The sequence below is a fragment of the Anomaloglossus baeobatrachus genome, chromosome 5, assembly GCF_048569485.1.
Source record: "Anomaloglossus baeobatrachus isolate aAnoBae1 chromosome 5, aAnoBae1.hap1, whole genome shotgun sequence".
Taxonomy (NCBI): domain Eukaryota; kingdom Metazoa; phylum Chordata; class Amphibia; order Anura; family Aromobatidae; genus Anomaloglossus; species Anomaloglossus baeobatrachus.
The window spans coordinates 39,392,909-39,415,912 of record NC_134357.1 but is presented as its reverse complement, the minus strand read 5'-3'; the positions used below and the strand labels follow the sequence as shown (position 1 = coordinate 39,415,912).

Genomic DNA, 23,004 nt, shown 5'->3' with positions numbered 1-23,004 from the left:
CAGCCAATCACAATTGTACCCGCCAGTTTTGCTTCTTTAACCAATCAACGAGCGGTAAACAAAGAGGGCGCTAAAGGGCGAAGTGCCCAGCCAATGAATGCTTGAGCAATAATGATAAGCATCCTTTTCGACCAATCATTGTGGAGATTATGCAACAACGCCCTCCCGTCTTTACGTCGGCTGACCAATAGGGGCGGAGTGGGTGTGCGCGCGCGCTGGAGGGGGGCCTCCCCGAGTTTGCGGGCGTTTCGGTGGCGCCACCACGGCGGTGTCGGGTCAGCAGCGGCGCTCAGGGGCCAGGAGCGGCGGCCGGCGGGAGCGGCCTGTGGACTGTAACATGGAGCTGGAGGCCGTGCTGAAAGAACGAGGGGGCGCGGCCGCCGGGGATCCCGCCCGGGTGCTGGGAGCTTGGGTGAAGCGTGGATGGCCGGCTGCTGGCGCAGACACCGAGCTGAGCGCTGCCGAGTCCGCGAGCCGCTCCCGGGAACCGAGCGCCAAGGAGAGCGAGCTGGAGTACGAGGCGCTGCCGGAGGGCTCCACGGTCAGCACGCACATGCTGGCGGGGGCCGTGGCCGGGGTCATGGAGCACTGCCTCATGTACCCTGTGGACTGTGTCAAGGTGAGAGCACGTGGTGGGGGAACACGTGTCCGCGGATGGAGGCCATCATCACCGAGGAAGGGGGAGGCCATCATTACCACCGAGGGAGGGGGAGGCCGTCATCCTCACCGAGGGAGGGGGAGGCCGTCATCCTCACCGAGGGAGGGGGAGGCCGTCATCCTCACCGAGGGAGGGGGGAAGGAAGCTATGCTCACAGGGAGAGGGCCGTCATCCTCACCGAGGGAGGGGGAGGCCATCATCACCGGGGGAGGGGGGAAGGAAGCTATGCTCACAGGGAGAGGCCCATCATCACCGAGGGAGGGGGAGGCCATCATCACTGAGGGAGGGGGAAGGAAGCTATGCTCACAGGGAGAGGGCCATCATCACTGAGGGAGGGGGAGGCCGTCATCACCGAGGAAGGGGGAGGCCGTCATCACCGAGGAAGGGGGAGGCCGTCATCACCGAGGGAGGGGGGAAAGAAGCTATGGCCCACAGAGGGAGAGGCCCATCAGCGGGGGAGGGAAGCCATAATCACTGGGGGAGGGGGCAATCCTCATCGGAAGAGGGGGGGGGAGGTCATGCTCACAGGGGGAGGGGGCTATCGATGGGGAGTGAAGCCATGATCATGGGGGGGGGGAGGCCATCATCGCTAAGCAGGGGGCAATCGTCACCGAGGGAGGGGGAAGGCCATGATCACAAGGAGTTATGAGGGAGGGGGGACCGCCCTCACTGGTGGAGGCCATCATCATCACCAAGGGATGCGGCCATCCACACCAGGAGAGGTGGGCAGCGGCTGCCATCATCACCAGGGGACACCATACTCACCAAGGAAGAGGGGAATGCCGTTCTCTCTGAAGGAGGGGGGCATCATCACAGGGGTGGGTGGGGGTGGCTGCCGCCATCATCGGGGGAGGGGGCAGCCATCATCACTGGGGTATCCATCACTGAAGGGGAGGGGCCAATGCTATCATCACCGAACGGGAGATGGGCGGTCATCATCACCGGGGAAGGGGTCAATGCTATCACCACGGCAGAAGTGGTCAAACTCACCGAAGAGGGAGGGGGGGGGTAGTGGCCATCATTACCAAAACTGGCATCACTGGGGTGGCTGCGATCATTATCACCGAGACCGGCTATCATCACCAGGGGTGGGGGCCATCGTCGGGACTTGCACATGCCGGCTCGGGGTAACACTCCATCCCCCTCACAATCTCCTGCCCACCCCTTCATCCAATAATAAACCCGAGTAGCTGGCATTTTTTTTTTTTTAATTTTTACTTTGTATAAAATAAGCTGAATAGGTGTGTAGTAAAAAGTTCTGTAACTTCCTAAAATCCTCTGTGCTGCGGTGACCTGCCCATTTAAACGCCTCTGTCTTCTGCACTCCCCAAAAGACTTCGGGGTCCAGTACCAGTGACTCCTAATGGTTTGCTACAATTTATCACTGGGGATCTTCGGGTCCTGCGGATATTATTGTAGCAGACCTGTCAGCGGTGAGAAGTCCTGGTCCTATAAGGCTGTGTTCACAAGGGGCTTTTTATGTTGTCATATGACTACAGTACACGTCTAATAAAGTTTAGCAGCATTAACAAAGCGGTTACGTTTTTGCACTTTCTCGGTGAAAAACTGCAAAAAAAACCTGAAAAAGTTGGCACGCTGCTTCTTTAAAAAAAAAAAAAAAAAAGCAGCAGTTTTCCGAATGTCAGGAAAAAAAACAATTGTGTGCGTGAGATTTCTGAGATCTCAGCTTATACTGGTGCTGGAAAAAGCAAAATGCAACGTGTGCACATATTCGAAGTCATCAGCTTCTGGATTTATATAGGAAGGTTATCTATTCAGTGACAGCAAGCAGAGGTCTTGGTAAGAGCCCAGAAGTGGAAATGCAGAGTGCTGGAGTCTCTAGATGCGGCGTGAGTGTGACGGTGACGCGGCCGGTTACGTGTGCAGCGGTTCTCTGCGGAGTCAGGATATCCTGTTCGGGAAAAAGAGATCCGACAGGTTATATTGCAGATCATCCTTTTTTTTTAGATAAGCGGCGCCAAATGCAACCGCTTCTCACCCAGCAATGCTAGCAAATTAAGAAATGTGCATTGTCTGAAGCTGCATTTCCTCCAGAGGAGACCAATGAATGTGATCGCAGCTTTCCCGGGGATAGTGGCGGTGAGACCCCTTTGGGTTTGGAGCGGACCACCCAGGGTACCACGTACATATACATTGTATATGTGATAAACGTCCTCTGCCACATCCATCTCCTCCTTACACCATTTTTCACAATTCTTGTTTTTTTAGTACATGGGTATTATCCATGAAATTACATACTGAAACATGTTTTCTCAAACCTCAGATTTGCAGTTCCTCTGTTATCCCTCCTGGAAATATACAAATACATCATCATTTGGGGGGGGGGGTGTCTAGTCAGCACTGATTGGATAGCGTCAGACTATATAGGGACACTCCTCCAATGGGAACATCCTGTTGACAAATATTTCATTCATTTCCAGGAGGAATAACTGAGGAATAGATCAACAGAGTTCTAAATTACGTAATGGGGAAAGCAATCCTTCAGAGAACTATGGGGACGTTATATACTGGCAGCCATCTCTCCCATGGTGTCAGTTTTTGGCAGGGCCTTCCTGCCGTATCCTGCACTGGTTGGCTGCGTATGTAGATTCTGCGGGCGCTGCCCTCTTGTGTACCGCTCCTTCGGCTGGCATTGGTGCCCATGTGGGTGTGTAGCCGTCTTCTAAAGCTCTCGGGGCTGCCAGCATGGGGCTCGGTGTTTGTGCCATCATTAACCCCTTAACGACCGCGGGCCGTAAAATTACGTCCTAAATGACATAATCTTACTGCCCGCGGTCCTCCGGCGGCAGCATGCCGCGATCGGCACACATCTCAGCTGATTTTCACAGCTGAGATGTGTGCCTGCTAGGCACGAGCAGAATCGTTATCTGCTCGTGCCGATTAACCCCTTATAATGGCGCTGTCAATACATGACAGCGCCATTATAAGCGCAATCGCGGTAAAGTTTTACTTACCGCCGAAACCGGAAGTCACGTGACGCGATCACGTGACTCCCGATAGTTGTCATGGTAGTACAGGGTCATGTGATGACTCCTGTACTACACATGAATTGGTTTCACTTTCGCTGTGCCCGGGGCACAGCAAAAGAGAAAGAGAGCGTATCTGCTGTTTACAGCCTTCCAGCTGTGATCAGCAGATACTGCAGAGCGATCGGAATGCTGATCGCAATAGCCCCCTAGGGGGACTAGTAAAAAAAAAAAAAAAAGTAAAAAAATAAGTTTTAAAAAATTAAAAAAAAACAAAAAAACCTAAAAGTTCAAATCACCCCCCATTCGCCCCATTAAAAATTAAAGGGTTAAAAAAATAAAAAATATACACACATTTGGTATCGCCGCGTTCAGAAACGCCCGATCTATCAAAATATAAAATCAATTAATCTGATCAGTAAACGGCGTAGCGGCAAAAAATTCCAAACGCCAAAACGACGTTTTTTTGTCGCCACAACTTTTGCGCAAAATGCAATAAGAGGCGATCAAAACGTAGCATCTGCGCAAAAATGGTACCGTTAAAAACGTCAGCTCGAGACGCAAAAAATAAGCCGTCATTGAGCCTAAGATCCCGAAAAATGAGAACGCTACGGGTCACGGAATATGGCGTAAAACGTGCGCCACTTTTTTCGGACAAACTTCCGATTTTTTTTTAACCCCTTATATAAAAGTAAACCTATACATGTTTGGTGTCTACGAACTCGCACTGACCTGAGGCATCACACCCACACATCAGTTTTACCATATAGTGAACACAGTGAATAAAATATCTCAAAAACCATAGTGCTATCGCACTTTTTTTGCAATTTTTCAGCATTTGGAATTTTTTTGCCATTTTCTGGTACACAATATGGTAAAACTGATGGTTTCATTTAAAAGTACAGCTCGTTCCGCAAAAAATGAGCCCTCACATGACCATATTGACTGAAAAATAAAAAAGTTACGTCTCTCAGAAAAAGAATGGCGAAAAAAAAAAACGGAAAGCGAAAAATCGGCCGGTCGTGAAAGGGTTAAAGTGTTAAGTAATTAGTCTGCGGCCGCCGCGCTCACTGTTCCTTTTTTTTTTATATGAGGAACCGGTTTGGCGTTCGCGCGCAGATTAAAAGCAGCAGGTAACCGGATCCCAGCACTAATCTGAACAAATGTGTGAGCTTTACTGGAAACCGATACTGGGAAAGCTGCACACAATGAGGGCGATTATAGAGAACGAGCAGCCGCTGCCAACTGCGGGCAGGAGCGACGCGCCAAGCGTGAAAGTCACAGTGCTGTAAAGATCCGGACCCGGGAAAGCTGGGTGACCACCGTAATATGGCGCTGTGCATCCTCTGTATTGTACTGGGACGGCTGCGGAAGGTTTTGCTTCTTATATAGAAGTTTTATCTGTCTGATATGGTCCACCGCATGCCGCATTGGAGTGCTGCCATCTCAAAGTGCAGCACATGTGACCATAGAGCAGCTCTGCCATAGCATGCATGCCCGTAGTGGAGGGATGATGCTCCAGATGCATATAACCACAGACCTCTAAGCAAAATCTTATATACATACATGCTGATAGCTGGGATTCAATTCTCCAGGATCCCATCGATCCTCAGAATAAAAAAAAAGTGCTGTCGCCTTCAGAGCAGCGCTCCTGGCTGTGCAAGGAACTTCCACAGGCCCAATTTGATTGGAGCCGCTCATGGGAACATGTGTGCAAAGGAAGAACTGGAGGGGGACCAATGCTGCAGACCCTTCATTGCCATTGTTATTGGGGCTTAATTATCACTATGGGGGGGGGGGATGGGAGAGGTCAGTTTACTTTTTAAAGGGGTTGTCTACCTTTGGGGACCATTTTTCTTAAATTAATGTATTTTGGGGTAGAAATTCTTGTCTTGGTTAAATTTTTTTGTAGCGTTTACCTTCCATAGCCTATCAAAGCGGTAAAGAGGAAAAAAACATCAGGCACTCACCAATTGTTGCTTGTGCAGGTTTTTTTGTTTTATTCGTGCAGGTTACAAGTGCATGGAGTGGAGAGGAGGGAGCGGACGCTACACACGTCCAAAGACGGCGGCCGTTTCGCACCTGTCTGGTGCTTCAGCTGGTCTGCTGAAGACCAGACCAGCTGAAGCACCAGACAGGTGCGAAACGGCCGCCGTCGTCTTTGGACGTGTGTAGCGTCCGCTCCCTCCACTCCATGCACTTGTAACCTGCACGAATAAAACAAAAAAACCTGCACAAGCAACAATTGGTGAGTGCCTGATGTTTTTTTCCTCTTTACCGCTTTGATGTTCATATGCTTATCTGCATCAACGGCACCGCAGAGCATGTGCACCTTTTTCGGCACAGTATAGGATGTTCTAAAAGTTTTTTGGTGTGGGGCAGTGCCCTGAACTTTTCTCCTTTTTCGTACTTCCATAGCCTATGGTGGCTGGAGAATGAGGTAACTGAGAATCGGTCAGAGAGCTCATTCCGATGGTTGACTTTGTAATTTTTTATGTCTTTCTGGGCCCGTGTGAAACTGATTTATGACCACACATCATGACCAAGGTGAATTTACAGGAAGACAAAGAGCCCATAAAAGCTAAATGATACAAAAATGTTAATAAAGCAGTATTCTTAATATGTGCGGAAGCTGGGAGTTGTAGTTTTAGAAATCATCATCTGAGTCGCTATGTGATGGGCACACAGCTGCATGGTACATTAGTGCTAGTATCTGAGCCACCATGTGATGGGTGCACAGCTGCATGGTACCACTACAGTGCCGGTATCTGAGCCACCATGTGATGGGTGCACAGCTGCATGGTACATTACAGTGCCGGTATCTGAGCTGTTATGTGATGGGTGCACAGCTGCATGGTACATTAGTGCTGGTATCTGAGCTGTCATGTGATGGGTGCACAGCTGCATGGTACATTACAGTGCCGGTATCTGAGCTGTCATGTGATGGGCGCACAGCTGCATGGTACATTAGTGCTGGTATCTGAGCTGTCATGTGATGGGCGCACAGCTGCATGGTACATTACAGTGCCGGTATCTGAGCTGTTATGTGATGGGTGCACAGCTGCATGGTACATTACAGTGCCGGTATCTGAGCCACCATGTGATGGGTGCACAGCTGCATGGTACATTAGTGCTGGTATCTGAGCTGTCATGTGATGGGCACACAACTGCATGGTACATTACAGTGCCGGTATCTGAGCTGTTATGTGATGGGTGCACAGCTGCATGGTACATTACAGTGCCGGTATCTGAGCCACCATGTGATGGGTGCACAGCTGCATGGTACATTACAGTGCCAGTATCTGAGCCGCTTTGTGATGGGAACACAGCTGCATGGTACATTACAGTGCCGTATGTGATGGGCACACAGCTGCATGGTACATTAGTGCTGGTATCTGAGCTGTCATGTGATGGGTGCACAGCTGCATGGTACATTACAGTGCCGGTATCTGAGCTGTTATGTGATGGGTGCACAGCTGCATGGTACATTAGTGCTGGTATCTGAGCTGTCATGTGATGGGTGCACAGCTGCATGGTACATTACAGTGCCGGTATCTGAGCTGTCATGTGATGGGCGCACAGCTGCATGGTACATTAGTGCTGGTATCTGAGCTGTCATGTGATGGGCGCACAGCTGCATGGTACATTACAGTGCCGGTATCTGAGCTGTTATGTGATGGGCACACAGCTGCATGGTACACTACAGTGCCGGTATCTGAGCCGCCATGTGATGGGCACACAGCTGTATGGTACATTACAGTGGCGGTATCTGAGCTGTCATGTGATGGGCACACAGCTGCATGGTACATTACAGTGCCGGTATCTGAGCCGCCATGTGATGGGCACACAGCTGCATGGTACATTAGTGCCAGTATCTGCGCTGCCATGTGGTGGGTGCACAGCTGCATGGTACATTACAGTGCCGGTATCTGCTGTCATGTGATGGGCACACAGCTGCATGGTACATTACAGTGCCGGTATCTGAGCTGCCATGTGATGGGTGCACAGCTGCATGGTACATTACAGTGCCGGTATCTGAGCTGTCATGTGATGGGCACACAGCTGCATGGTACATTACAGTGCCGGTATCTGAGCTGTCATGTGATGGGCACACAGCTGCATGGTACATTACAGTGCCGGTATCTGAGCCGCCATGTGATGGGTGCACAGCTGCATGGTACATTACAGTGCCGGTATCTGAGCTGTCATGTGATGGGCGCACAGCTGCATGGTACATTACAGTGCCGGTATCTGAGCTGTTATGTGATGGGCACACAGCTGCATGGTACACTACAGTGCCGATATCTGAGCCGCCATGTGATGGGTGCACAGCTGCATGGTACATTAGTGCCGGTATCTGAGCCGCCATGTGATGGGTGCACAGCTGCATGGTACATTAGTGTCGGTATCTGAGCTGTTATGTGATGGGCACACAGCTGCATGGTACATTACAGTGCCGGTATCTGAGCTGTTATGTGATGGGTGCACAGCTGCATGGTACATTACAGTGCCGATATCTGAGCCGCCATGTGATGGGTGCACAGCTGCATGGTACATTAGTGCCGGTATCTGAGCCGCCATGTGATGGGCGCACAGCTGCATGGTACATTAGTGCTGGTATCTGAGCCGCCATGTGATGGGCGCACAGCTGCATGGTACATTAGTGCTGGTATCTGAGCCGCCATGTGATGGGCGCACAGCTGCATGGTACATTACAGTGCCGGTATTGGGGATGGGGGGAAAAGCACATTGGTGCAGAGCATGGATGTGTGGCACGGCTGACTCTGGCTTCCCCTTTATGATATTGCAGTCCTATGTAAATTGTGTGGGGATGCCTAACTCAACTCTGCAGCATCTGTATTTGGGGATATTGACATTTGCTTGCAGCGAGTGATTGTTATTCAGGACGCACCGTGTAACCCTTTCTCCTCTTGTTGCAGACCCGCATGCAGAGCCTACAGCCTGATCCCGCAGCACGCTACCGCAACGTCATGGAGGCCTTATCCAAAATCATCCGCACCGAAGGATTCTGGAGGCCGATGCGAGGAATGAATGTCACAGCCACAGGCGCCGGCCCAGCCCACGCTCTCTATTTTGCCTGCTACGAAAAACTAAAAAAGACATTGAGTGATGTAATCCGCCCTGGGGGGAATAGCCATATAGCTAATGGTATTGATGATTCCTGTCCTGCATTATTCTCATCGGTTGTGCTTTTTTTTTTTTTTTTTTGCTTTTTGTTTTTGACCGTTTTTTCCTAAAATCTGTATTTTTGTTACTGGAGACTTTGCGCAGAGGATGTGATGTGCACTCTCAGGGAGACCCTAAAAACTTTACGTAGCCAAATTTGCCCTATTAGTCATAGGAGTTATCCATTATATAGTTCGGCCATAGACGTGGAACACGTGTTTTTTTTTTTTTTTTTTTCCATCTTCCGTGTCCAAAGTTCACATATCCGAGCGTCTAATGAACATTAACAACCCCCCCCCCGGGTGGTGTAATCACAAGACTGTGGTATAGTAGGCGCCTGCAGCGAGCTAGGAGGCCTATGAATGGCGCTATTGTTCCTTCCAAGCTCACACTGTGACTTTGCTGCTGCACAGGATCCGTTACCGGCACCAGTCGGAGGGCGCCCACATACACACACAGCTCCGCATAGCTGCTATGACTGTTCTGCAGTGCGGGGCTGTGGCTTTATGACTTTTTTGCCGTGTGTGGGCGCCGGTCATCGGTCACCCTGCTTGTAGTAATGGAGCACGAGTCCATGCCAGCAGCGGATCCTTGGGAGACCCGAAGAGAGGGCGTCAGATCAGCTGCCTGTTCCCTTAATCTTTGCTGGAGTGCATCTTTTTTTCTGTGTCACATAAATGTCCCAGGTTTCAGGAAAAAGCTAAAAAAATAATAATTAACCAGGAAACGTAGAGTTTTATAGTACGGGATTTGGCTGTGGGAATTGCAGAAGGTCACTTGCATTTGTTTAATTGCAAAAGAAGTTTTCCAAGAAAAGGTTTTTTGTTTTATTATACACTAGCTGTACTACCCGGCTTCACCCGGGTTAATAACTGCTGTTAACAAAATAGAATGTATTAACAAAAATGTATTCTGCACACAAAACCACAAAACAAATAGATAGAAATGTAATTATGTCTGTCTCCCCCTCTGTATATATCTCTCTGTCTCTCTATCCCTGTCTGTCTCTTTCCCTGTCTGTCTGACTGTCTGTCTCTCCGTCTCTCAATCTCTTTCCCTGTCTGTCACTTTCCCTGTCTCTTTCCCTCTCTTTCCCTGTCTCTCTTTCCCTCGGTCTCTTTCCCTGTGTCTGTCTTTGTCTGTCTCGTTACCTGTCTGTCTCTTAACCTGTCTCTCTCTTTCCCTCTCTTTCCCTGTCTCTTTCCTTGTCAGTCTGTCTTTGTCTGCCTCGTTCCCTGTCTGCCTCGTTCCCTGTCTGCCTCGTTCCCTGTCTGCCTCGTTCCCTGTCTGCCTCGTTCCCTGTCTGCCTCGTTCCCTGTCTGCCTCGTTCCCTGTCTGCCTCGTTCCCTGTCTGCCTCGTTCCCTGTCTGCCTCGTTCCCTGTCTGCCTCGTTCCCTGTCTGCCTCGTTCCCTGTCTGCCTCGTTCCCTGTCTGCCTCGTTCCCTGTCTGCCTCGTTCCCTGTCTGCCTCGTTCCCTGTCTGCCTCGTTCCCTGTCTGCCTCGTTCCCTGTCTGCCTCGTTCCCTGTCTGCCTCGTTCCCTGTCTGCCTCGTTCCCTGTCTGCCTCGTTCCCCTCCAACATTCCATATAAGGGCGTGGCTGCGCATTCTTCTGAAGTTCTGGCTGCACTGTGGCTCCCAGCTCCATTCGCTTTATTGGAGGCAGTTTTTTTGGTGAATAACTGTAAAGTGCGGGGTTAAAATTTCCCCTCAAAACATAGCCTATGATGCTCTCGGGGTCCAGAAGTGTGTGTGCAAAATTTTGTGGCTGTAGCTGCGACGGTGCAGATGCCAATCCCGGACACACACACACGGACACACACACACACACACACACCTTTATATATTAGATCTGCAAACCCATGAAATAAAAAAACTTTCTTGGAAAACTTTTTCTTACGTTTGCAGATGTATAATAAAACAAAAAAGTTTTCCAAGAAAAGTTTTTTGTTTTATTATACATCTGCAAACTTAGAAAAAGGTTTTCCAAGAAAGTTTTTTTTTTTTTTTTTTTTTTTTTTATTCCCTGGGTTTGCAGATGTATAATAAAACAAAAAACCTTTTCTTGGAAAACTTTTTTTTTTTTAAGTGTATGTTCACCTTTGAATTCCATCATGTGTTTCATACTAAGATACAATTTTATACCAGGTCCTAAATCGATAGTATGCATTGTGAATCTGAGTTGGGTTCAGTGCTGGGGGTCTGGGTGGGAGCATATGACCCCAAATGTTGTTTTGATTTTTTAAATCCTCTGTGTTTTCTTACGTGACCTGTAGTGATTGGGAGTGACATCATGTCTCATCTCTTTTGCAAAGTGATGGCGTATAGTAGCACTAACTTTGCTGTGCGTCTTCCTCAGTGTTTATTCTGCACATCCGTGCCCTTGTCAGTCTGTGCTGTACAGGATTCTGCAGCTAACCATGTGGCGCTGTGCATAGGAGAAAAAACATAGCCTGCTGCAGCGTCTTCACTTTCAGGATTCTATTGTTGAATCACCAAAGATCCTAAATAGTGATCAGCCAGCACTACCGCCCTCCTACTCATAATGAGCGGTTGATGCTCAGATGGGCACGGCTCGCGTACCGACTATATTGGAAGTCAATGGGGAGAACAAGTTTTGTTTTTCTTTTTTTTTTTTTTTTTTTTTCTTTTTTCCCCCTTCCCTGACGATGTTTCAGAAAAATGCTTGAGTTCCCCACTGGCTTCCATTTTATACTTGGGTAGTCGAATCGCTCCCAACCAAGTGTCCAACTGCTTGTTAAGAGTACCCGAGCATAGTAGTGTTTGCTTATCTCTAATAATAATAATAACCAGGATTTTAATATCATATGCTAAGCCATTATAAATACCACTTTACAGTCATTGACTTTAAAAACCATAGCGGTGGTCCACCGCCTAGGACCCTTTTTGCGTTTTCAAGAGGTTGTCCACTACTTTTACATTGAAGGCTGGTCCTTAGGGGTACTTTGCACACTACGACATGGCTAGCCGATGCTTGCGATGCCGAGCGCAATAGTTTCCGCCCCCGTCGCAGCAGCGATATCTTGTAATAGCTGCCAAAGCGAACATTATCGCTACGGCAGCGTCACACGCACTCACCTGCCCTGCAACGTTGCTCTGGCCGGCGACCCGCCTCCTTACTAAGGGGGCGGGTTGTGCGGCGTTACAGCGACGTCACACAGCAGGCGGCCAATAGAAGCAGAGGGGCGGAGATGAGCGGGACGTAAACATCCCGCCCACCTCCTTCCTTCCGCATAGCCGGCGTGAGCCGCGGTGACGCAGGTAGATGTTCCTCGCTCCTGCGGCTTCTCACACAGCGATGTATGCTGCCGCAGGAAGGAGGAACAACATCGTACCGTCGCTGCAGCTACATTATAGAAATGTCGGACACTACACCGATGATACGATTACGACGCTTTTGCGCTCATTAATCGTATCATAAAGGATTTACACACTACTATATCGACAGCGACGCCGGATGTGCGTCACTTTCGATTTGACCCAACCGACATCGCACCTGCGATATCGTAGTGTGCAAAGTGCCCCTAAGGATCGGTCATCAATGTCTGAATGCCCGTGGTCCGACATCCGGCACCCCAACCAATCAGCTGTTCCTGAGCTGCCCCTTCTTCTGATCGCTGCCGGGTACGGCTATTGATTTGAATGGGAGGTGGATGTGCAGTACCCAGCCATGGCCTCTATCAGTTGACGAGGCAGCTCTTTAACTGAGCATTTCCAGCACCAAGGACAGCTGATTGGCGGGGGTGCGGGGTGTCCGTCTCCGGCTGATCAGACATTGATGACCTATCCCAAGCAGAGGCTATCAATATTACGGTAGTGGACAATGTCTTTAAAGGGAACCTGTCACCAGGGTTTTCCCTTTATGAGCTAAGAGCTGCTATTGATATTTAGGGGTGCACGGCCTTTAATAACCAATGTCCTGATTGTAGAAGTACTGATTATTACGGTGCTGTTCTAGGGACGAGTAACTATTTCTTACTCAGTGCTATATGTCGGGCTCCGGGTCTACAGATCAGTCGTGGTTCCATTGGCCTATCATTCGCTGGCTGTACTATTTCAGTGTGTGCACATTGTTGATGTATTGTTTAGTCTGAATACCGGATTATTTGCCGTTCTGGTATAAAATCCTGCAATTGCATAGAGAAGAGGACATGATGCTGCTCACAATCAATGCAAGATAAGTAGAGAGGTTGCAGGGGTTATTGAGCGGTGCCGATAGCATTACTACCCAGCACATCAGCAAGACGCGTGCACCACACGTGTGGGGTCAATGGGCGTCACTCGCCTCTGTAGCGGGAGTCAGCGGCAACGGGTAGCCCCTTTAACTCCACCTTCTATGTAGATTTGACCCGTAGGGAAATGATGATCAAAGGTGAATCCACACTGAGACTGAAGCGTAGTGACATCCCCGCCTAAGAGAAACACAAGCAGATCCTACACTAAATGGTATTACACATAAGCGATAACTCTTAAAGGGGTTGTCCACTACTCTTACATTTATGGCCTATCCTTGGGATTGGTCATCAATGTCTGATTGGCCAGGGTCCGACACCCGGCACCCCCGCTGATCAGCAGTTGTCTGTCCCAACGGCGGCAGCAGGCAGCCGGAAATGCTCAATTCCGGTGCTGCTCCATTTTCTGATAGCAGCCGAGGCCGGGTCCTGCACATCCAGCCGAGGCCGGGTCCTGCACATCCAGCCGAGGCCGGGTCCTGCACATCCAGCCGAGGCCGGGTCCTGCACATCCAGCCGAGGCCGGGTCCTGCACATCCAGCCGAGGCCGGGTCCTGCACATCCAGCCGAGGCCGGGTCCTGCACATCCAGCCGAGGCCGGGTCCTGCACATCCACCTCCTATTGATTAGATTGGGTGGTGTATGTGCAGTACCCAGTCGCACCTGCTATCAGAAGACTGGGCAGCGCCGGAATTTAGTATTTCTGGCTGCCTGCTACTGCCACCTTTTACTGAGCACAGCAGATTGGTGGGGGTGCGGCGTTTCGGACCCCAGCTGATCAGATGTTGATGATTTATTCTAAGAATAGGGCATCATTGTAAAAGTAGTGGACAACCCCTTTAAGTCATAGACGGTGACGACCAACACCTTGTACCAGTTTGGAGCAGGTGTCACTTACCACCAGGAAAGTGCGCCTCCAGTTTTACAAAATGAGGGCTTCCCTTTCAGCCCCTTTTTATCTCTGTGGTTGCACATTGATCTGGAGATGCTGACAGTCCATCAAAGACCATTGAGACCAGTATAATTGCTGGAGATGGTTCCTTGCTGGACACTGATCTGGTACCAGGCATTGTTCTGTGTGTCTCCTACATGTGGGGAATGTCCCTGGCAGCCACGTTTTCTAGAGGGATGCCACACTTTAAGGGTCTCGTCTGTTGACTCTTTTGAAGATCCTCGAGGGTTGGGCTTAGATTACATACACCATACATTGCTCATGTGCAGGATTATCACACCTAGCACTTGTACAAGTCAGGCCCAGACGAGTTAACCCTTTGCTGTCACGCCGCACTCCCTCATTTGATGCAGTTTTTGTTTTTCAGGGGCCGCGGGATGTGTAGCGACACTGTTACATGACGCAGCTATGAATCCGGCAGAAGGTGAGGTGTTATTGCACCAGGCGGCAGCGCTGAATGTAGCCTATCCAACGCTGCTCATTGGCATGGACAAGGGGAGACCGTCTGCCCCTAGCAGCCGGCTGGCAGCCTCTTTCACACACTGTCCACGTTTTCATTTTGGTGCAAAATGTACATGGAATTTGAAGTGGATATTAAAATTGTACATTTGTAATTTAGCCATGGCCCCCAAGAGAGTAGCCACCCCTCGTGTACAGTCATACAGGAACCTCCTAATATTTCAATGTAATTTTCCCTATTGCATTGTAACCGTTTGAAATGCTAAGGGCTGACTAGTTGCAGGGGTGTTAGTTCCTTGGCTAGTCGGCCCACTTAGCATGTTACCACGCCCCTGTGGGCATACTAACATACTTTACAACAGCTAGCGTCATGGCAGCGCTATACAAAGATGCGCACAGCTTTGTGCCCATTAGCATTGAGCTCCTTTGACACCAGGTGTATGTGTCCTAGCTTCAAAGACGCTAATGGCTCATGATCGGAATTCGTCTGCACTTCTTCAGATGGCGGGTGTATGTGTCCCGGCTTCAAAGGAGTAGTGAACATGACCGGACATGCAGACGATTTCCGATCATGGGCAGTGAGCATCTTTGAAGCCAGGACACATACACCCAGCGTCAAAGGAGCTCAATACTAACGGGCACAAAGCTGCGTGTATAGCTGCGTTGGAGAAATGGTGCTAACGCACACAACCATTTGCTCTGCACCTATCTGAGCTATAGGCTTCTTGTCCAGTATTTCAACTTCTGCTCCATTGAAACGAATGAAACAAAAATACTACACAAAATCTGTGGGTAGTTTTCTCATTATGGACAAAGTATTTAAAGGGATCCTGTTACCAGATTTTGGCCTTCTAAACTAACACTAGTACCTTCAGCAGCGCCTGTGCTGCACTCTATAAAGGTTACCCCCTGACCCCGCTGTAGACGCCACAAATACCTTTATAAATTCTCCTGCTATGTTTGTAAATTGCCCGATCTGGTCCGATAGGCGTCCTAATCTGCGCCTCCTGTCCCTTCTTTCGCCGTCCTCCTGAGCTGATTGACGTGGATGACTCTTCCGGCGCCATCCACGTATGCAAACAAATTCTCGCACCTGCGGTGAAAACATAGATGCGCCTGCATGAACCGGCGCGTTGGCTGCGCAGGCACGACATTTGCCTGGGGATGTGGATGACGTCACCCACGTCTTAAACATCGCCGGGCAAAATCTCACGCCTATGCAGAGAACTCGCCGGTTTGCGCGGGCACACCTATGTTTTCAGCTCTGCCCGCAGTAGGGCAGAGGGAAGTGCGCCTGCACAAGCTGGAAATGTGTCTGCGCAGGCGGACAGAGCCGAGAAAATAGGTGCGCCTGTGCGAACCGGTGTGTTCTCTGCGCAGTCTTGAAATTTTTCCTGGGGATGTGAGTGACATCATCTGCGTCTTGCAATAGGGCAGAGCGAAGTGCGCCTACGCAAGCCGGGAATGTGTTTGTGCAGGCGTGAGATTTTGCCCGCCTACGTGGATGGTGACATCCGCGTTACTGCTCTGAAGGATGGCAAATGGAGGGACAGGCAGCACAGATAAGAACGCGAACTGGACCGGGCAATTTACTTACATGATAGGAACTGTTATAATGGTATTTGGGGGATCAGTGGGTAAGGTGCACCTTTATAGAATGCAGCACAGGCACTGCTTAAGGTGCTAGTTTTAGTTTAGAACGCAAAAATGTGGTGACAGGTTCCCTTTAATGTGACCATTTTCAGGAGGCAATGACTTTACTTGCTTTTATGGTGTGTTTTCTAACTTTTATTTTTTTCTTCTTTACTTGGCACTCGTCTGGATCTGGTTCTTGCTTCACCATTGGATTCGTTGTTCTGTTCCCCAAAGTGATCAAGCAGCGGATGCAGATGTACAATTCCCCGTACCGGCGAGTCACTGACTGTATGAGGGCGGTGTGGCGGAACGAGGGCGCTGGTGCCTTTTACCGAAGCTACACAACCCAACTGACTATGAACATCCCCTTCCAGGCCATACACTTCATGACGTACGAGTTCTTGCAGGAGAATCTAAATCCACACAGACAATACAACCCAACCTCCCACATGGTGTCGGGGGCCTGCGCGGGAGCGGTGGCCGCCGCCGCCACCACACCACTGGACGTATGTAAGACCTTGCTGAACACGCAGGAATCTCTGGCCTTGAACTCCCCGAGCGGACACATCACAGGCATGGCCAATGCCTTCAGGACGGTATACCAAATAGGCGGCGTGACTGCCTACTTCCGAGGGGTTCAGGCCAGGGTCATCTATCAGATGCCCTCCACAGCCATCGCGTGGTCCGTGTACGAGTTCTTCAAATACATCATCACCAAGCGCCAGGAGGAAAGAAGGGCAGGCCGCTAAAGCGCAGCACTACCAAAGCACACGACTCCGAGACGCTGCGGGCACTGTTACTGAGCTGTTCTCAGACTTTTTAATCTTTTATCCTACCTGTTCTTAGCATGAGGAGACACCCTCTTGTCCTCCGCCTAATACAACGCGCAGAACAAACCAATAGATCGTCTCGTTCTTAACCAGTTTTGACCAATCTCCCCAGGTTGCGTCAACATGAGTCATCACCAAACCTCCAGCGGTCACAGTACAACATTGCCTCATCCGCTTCACTCAGTACCGTAGTGTCTAGATCCACAGGAAAAATGCTTCTATACTGGAGTGGCCCTTTTTGACTTTGGAGTTTGCGCCCGTCATCTCTGAGCCGACCTGTGTGCATATATATCTATAAATTATCTGTTACAGCAGTAACCCAATAGGGGGGCGCATGGAAAACTTCCCAGATTCCTTGCAGTGTCAAGTCTTGTCCCAAGACGTCACTAAAGCCGTTGTCATCACGCACATGATAAAGCACTTAATCCACTTTGGTGGATAGAGACTTTTTTTTTTTTTTTTTTTGTTTTTGTTTTTTTCGTTGGGAGATTTTTTTTTTGGCTAGTTTACCGGCCGTAGCCATATTTGTAAAGATAACGATGTAACTTCTCAGTTCTAAATTTAAAGACAAACCCCCCCCCATCCCCTTTGTAAAATTGCAGTAAAAGCCCCCATCATGCTGCTCTAATAGTACATCTCATCGGAGCGTATGGACCGGGGGAGCGTATGTTATCAGGCGCGCAACGTAGAATCGCAGGGAGGGGGGAGGTGCGGCTGTTTCCTGGAAGAGATGCCTTGCTTTGCTTACAGCATATACGCCTATTTGACTTCTATTGACTCCTTAATTGATGCGCACACAGTCGTCCCCCCTCTGTGATTTGCACACCTGATGACTATGAAAGTGCGAAATACCATCTGCTGTAGTCGTGTCCACGTCACCTGGGGTATATTTTAATCTTCTCCAGTCCTTTTTTATTACTTTGCAATCTGGGTTTTTTTTTTTTTATTATTTATTTCGGTGTTTGTTCCATTTATCGTTTACCGCCTCGCATTTTCTCTACCGGTATATAACAGCATAAGGGGCTGTGTACGGATGTGTACTCTTGGATTCTGGGTCTGCTGCTTTTACGATCTCATCCAAAACTGTTCTCTGAATATCTTTGGTCCAAACGCACATTAAAAATTGAGACCATAAATAACTATTTGGTTGTTTGACTTTTTTTATTATTCATAATATCTGTCAAATGCTTCAGAGCAGGAAATTGCATTATTATTGGATACATCAACATCATGGCAAGGGACGGTATCCTACATATACAAGTGCATCTCAAAAAATTAGAATATCATCAAAAAGATCATTTATTTCAGAAATTCAATACAAAAAGGAAAACGCTACTTTCTTCGGCGCTCCATTGGGAGACCCAGACGATTGGGTGTATAGCTACTGCCTCCGGAGGCCACACAAAGTATTACACTAAAAAGTGTAAGGCCCCTCCCCTTCTGCATATACACCCCCCGTGGGATCACGGGCTGCTTCAGTTTTATGCTTTGTGCGAAGGAGGTCAGACATCCACGCATAGCTCCACTGTTTAGTCAGCAGTAGCTGCTGACTATGTCGGATGGAAGAAAAGAGGGCCCATACTAGGGCCCCCAGCATGCTCCCTTCTCACCCCACTTTTGTCGGCGGTGTTTGTTAAGGTTGAGGTACCCATTGCGGGTACGGAGGCTGGAGCCCACATGCTGTTTTCCTTCCCCATCCCCCCTCGGGGCTCTGGGTGAAGTGGGATCTTACCGGTCTCCAGGCACTGAGACCGGGCTCCATCCACAGACCCAGAGAACCTGCTGGATATGGAGCTGGGTATCGTCAGGGACAGGGCCCTGCTACATTAAGGTACTCTGTGTCCCCGTACACATCGCGCACACACACACCAGCATTGCTGGGAGTGCTAGTGCGCCGGGGACAACAGCGCGGAGCGCTTGTGCTATTATTCACTGCAGCTTAGCTGAGTGAATTTGTGTTAGAAACTGCCGCGCCGGCCGTTGCGGGGTGTTTTACACTGTGGCGCGGCTGGGACTTGTGGTGCGCCGGGGACTTCCGCGCTGGCCGTGCACAAGGACGGCCGCGCTTATTACTCGAGTCCCCGGCTTTGCGGCCTAGTTTTCGCTTCGTTCCCGCCCCCAGCCCTGTCAGTCAGGGGAGGGGCGGGACGCTGTATAGAAAGTCAGCGCCGAGAGCTGGAGTCTGCTTTGCATTCTCCAGCCCCCTTCACTGGACACAGTGGGACGCCAGTTTCCCGCTCTTGTCTGGGGCACGCCCACGGCCCGCCCCTCTTCACAAGACGCCGGCAGCCATTCCTGCACGCATTCTGGGCTGGAGAAGGGAGACAAGCTCTGGGCAACCAGTCACAGGATTCGGGCGACCACACACCCGCTTTTGTGCGGGCGGTAAGCGGCACCTGAAGTGCTGACCCCACTAATACCATTTGTACTTTATGCCTAGATGGCTAGACTACAGCAGCAAAAAGCAAGGGTGCTAGGGCACAGGCTTTCTAGGCTGCTTGTACTGCACGTGATACTGTTCCACACGGCAGGTTCCACTGTCCCCATGGTGTGCAATGCTTCCCTGTATCACTTGGTCAGCCGGGGTCTCTGCTAGAGGTGGCCAAAGAAACCACCGGTGAACCCTGTCCAGGGACAGGGACGGAGTTGCAGTTTCGGCTGATAGATTGTCTGTGACTGTGACTAACATCTTAGAGACTTTGCAGTCCAGACGGACCATGGGCAATGTTGATACAATGCTCCCTGGCCACCCTCATTTGGAACAAATCAGTGCTCCGGGGGGGTCCCATGCATCCCAGGGCGCAGGCTCTGACACGGACGACAGTCCCAGACAGCCTAAGCGAGCTCGCTGGGAGCGGCACTCGGCTTCATCACTGGTTAGGGTCCCAGCAGGACTCTTTGTATGATGAGGCAGACGTAGCTGATCAGGACTCTGATCCTGAGACCGCTCTCAATCCGGATACACCTGATGGTGACGCCATAGTGAATGATCTTCTAGCGTCCATCAATGGAATGTTGGATATTTCTCCCTCAGCTCCTCCGGTGGAGGAGTCAGCTTCACAGCAGGAGAAATCCCTTTTCAGTATCTCAAGCGTATATTGAGTACTTTTCTGGCCACTCTGTCTTCAGAGAAGCAATCCGGAAACACCACACTTATCCAGATAAGCGTGCTCCAATCGTATTAAGGATACACGTTATCCTTTTTCCCCCTGACGTGGTCAAGCGCTGGACCCAGTGTCAAAAGGTGGATCCCCCAATCTCCAGGCTTGCGGCTAGATCCATAGTTGCAGTGGAAGATGGGACTTCACTTAAAGATGCCATTGACAGACAGATGGTCCTCTGGTTGAATTCTGTCTATGAAGCTATCGGCGTGTCGGTTGCTCCGGCATTCGCAGCCGTATGGGCATTCCAAGCTATTTCAGCTGGTCTTGCGCACGTGGACACTGTCACATGTACATCTGTGCCGCAGATGGCGTCCTTAACCTCGCAATGTCTGCATTGCGACTTCCGCTATTAATGCTGTCCTGCACTCTACGAGCCGTACGTCAGTGGCGTCCGCCAACTCCGTGGTTTGTTCGCAGAGCCTTGTGGTTGAGGGAATGGAATGCAGATTCTGCTTCCAAAAAAGTGCTTAACCAGTTTGCCATTATCTGGTGACAGACTGTTTGGTGAGCGATTGGATGAAATCATTAAACAGTCCAAGGGTAAGGACCCTTCCTTACACCAGCCCAGATCAAACAACACCCAACAGAGGAAGGGACAGTCGAGGTTTCGGTCCTTCCCAGGCTCAGGCAGGTCCCAATTGTCCTCGTCCAAAAGGGCTCAGAGAGGCGCAGATTCCTGGCGGGCTCAATCACGCCCAAGGAAGGCAGCCGGAGGAACCGCTACCAAGGCGGTTTCCTCATGACGTTCAGCCCTCTCTCCGCATCCGCGGTCGGTGGCAGACTCTCCCGCTTTGGCGACATTTAGCTGCCACAGGTCAAAGACCGGTGGGTGAGAGACATTTTGTCTCACGCGTACAGGATAGAGTTCTGTTCTCGTCCTCCGGCTAGATCTTCAGAACTTCCTCACCTCCCGACCGAGCCGATGCTCTTCTGCAGGCACAAGGAGTGGTAATCCCTGTTCCTCCTCAGGAACAAGATACGGTTTTTACTCCAATCTGGTTGTGGTACCAAAAAAGGACGGCTCTTTCCGTTCCGTTTTGGACCTAAAACTGCTCAACAAGCACGTGAAAACCAGGCGGTTCCGGATGGAATCCCTCCGCTCCGTCATTGCCTCAATGTCTCAAGGAGATTTCCTAGCGTCAATAGACATCAGGATGCTTATCTCCACGTGCCGATTGCTCCAGAGCACCGGTGTTGGCTACGATTCGTTATTGAAGACGAGCATCTTCAGTTCGTAGCCCTGCCCTTCGGTCTGGCGACAGCCCCACGGATTTTCACCAAGTTCATGGCAGCAGTGGGAGCAGTCCTGCACTCTCAGGGTCACTCTGTGATCCCTTACTTGGACGATCTACTTGTCAAGGCACCCTCTCAAGAGGCATGCCAACACAGCCTGAACGTGGCGCTGGAGACTCTCCAGAGTTTCGGGTGGATCATAAACTTTTCAAAGTTAAATCTGACACCGACCCAATCGCTGACATATCTTGGCATGGAGCTTCACACTCTCTCAGCGATAGTGCAGCTCCCGCTGGACATACGGCGTTCACTACAGACGGGGGTGCAGTCTCTCCTTCAAGGCCAGTCACACCCCTTAAGACGCCTCATGCAGAGGCAGTCCCTTTCGCGCAGTTTTCATCTGCGTCCACTTCTATAGGACATTCTTCGCCAATGGGATGGGAAGTCGACGTCCCTAGACAGGAACGTACCCCTCTCTGACGGGCAAGGACTCTCTTCAGAGGAGTCCACCCTTCAGATCAATGTTCTGGACATCTGGGCAGGGTATCTTGCCCTGCAAGCCTTCCAGCAGAGGCTGGAAGGCAAACAGATCCGAATTCAGTCGGACAACTTCGCAGCGGTGGCATACATCAACCACCAAGGCGGAACACGCAGTCGGCAAGCCTCCCAGGAAGTCCGGCGGATTCTGATGTGGGTGGAAGACAGAGCATACATCCGCAGTTCACATCCCGGGCGTAGAAAACTGGGAAGCAGACTTCCTCAGTCGCCAGGGCATGGACGTAGGGGTCTCTGCACCCGGACGGGTTTCAAGAAATCTGTAGCCGCTGGGGGAGGCCGGACGTCGACCTAATGGCGTCTCGGCACAACAACAAGGGCCCGATTTTCATGGCGCGGTCTCACGATCAAAGCGCTCTGGCGGCAGGCGCCTTAGTTCAGAATTGGTCGCAGGTCCAGCTACCCTATGTGTTTCCCCCTCTGGCACTGTTGCCAGAGGGCTACGCAAGATCAGCTCCGATTGCCGCCGCGCCATCCTCGTCGCCCCAGACTGGCCGAGGAGGTCGTGGTACCCGCATCTGTGGCATCTCACGGTCGGCCAACCGTGGGCACTACCAGACCGGCCAGACTTACTGTCCCAAGGGCCGTTTTTTCCATCTGAATTATACGGCCCTGAACCTAACTGTGTGGCCATTGAGTCCTGGATCCTAGCGTCTTCAGGATTATCTCAAGACGTCATTGCCACCATGAGACGGGCTAGGAAGCCGACGTCTGCCAAGATCTACCACAAGACGTGGAAGATATTCTTATCTTAGTGCTCTGCTCAGGGAGTGTCTCCCTGGACATTTGCATTGCCTACTTTCCTTCCTTCCTGCAATCTGGTTTGGGAAAAGGTTTGTCGCTCGGCTCCCTTAACGGACGAGTCCCAGCGCTGTCTGTATTCTTTCAGAAGCGCATAGTACGACTTCCTCAGGTACGCACGTTCCTGCAGGGTGTTTGTCACATTGTCCCTCCGTACAAGAGGCCGTTAGACCCATGGGATCTGAACAGGGTACTAATTGCTCTCCAGGAGCCGCCCTTTGAGCCTCTGAGGGATGTTTCACTTTCTCGACTTTCACAGAAAGTGGCCTTTTTGGTAGCGGTCACATCTCTT

At 50.5% G+C, this 23,004-nt stretch overlaps 1 protein-coding gene across 2 annotated transcripts; it reads left to right on the top strand.

The window, feature by feature from the left end:
- Positions 1-202: 202 nt before the first annotated feature.
- SLC25A28 (solute carrier family 25 member 28) lies at positions 203-18,101 on the top strand. 2 transcript variants are annotated; one of them, XM_075348418.1, is made up of 4 exons: positions 203-619; positions 8,586-8,814; positions 14,403-14,459; positions 16,364-18,101. In XM_075348418.1, exons 1-4 carry the CDS (start codon positions 338-340, stop codon positions 16,876-16,878), a joined length of 1,083 nt encoding a protein of 360 aa, XP_075204533.1. In that variant the 5' UTR covers positions 203-337; the 3' UTR covers positions 16,879-18,101. The 2 variants fall into 2 exon arrangements, with proteins under 2 accessions (XP_075204533.1, XP_075204532.1); XM_075348417.1 differs by lacking the exons at positions 203-619; positions 8,586-8,814 and adding an exon at positions 8,910-9,518.
- The last annotated feature ends 4,903 nt before the right edge of the window (positions 18,102-23,004 follow it).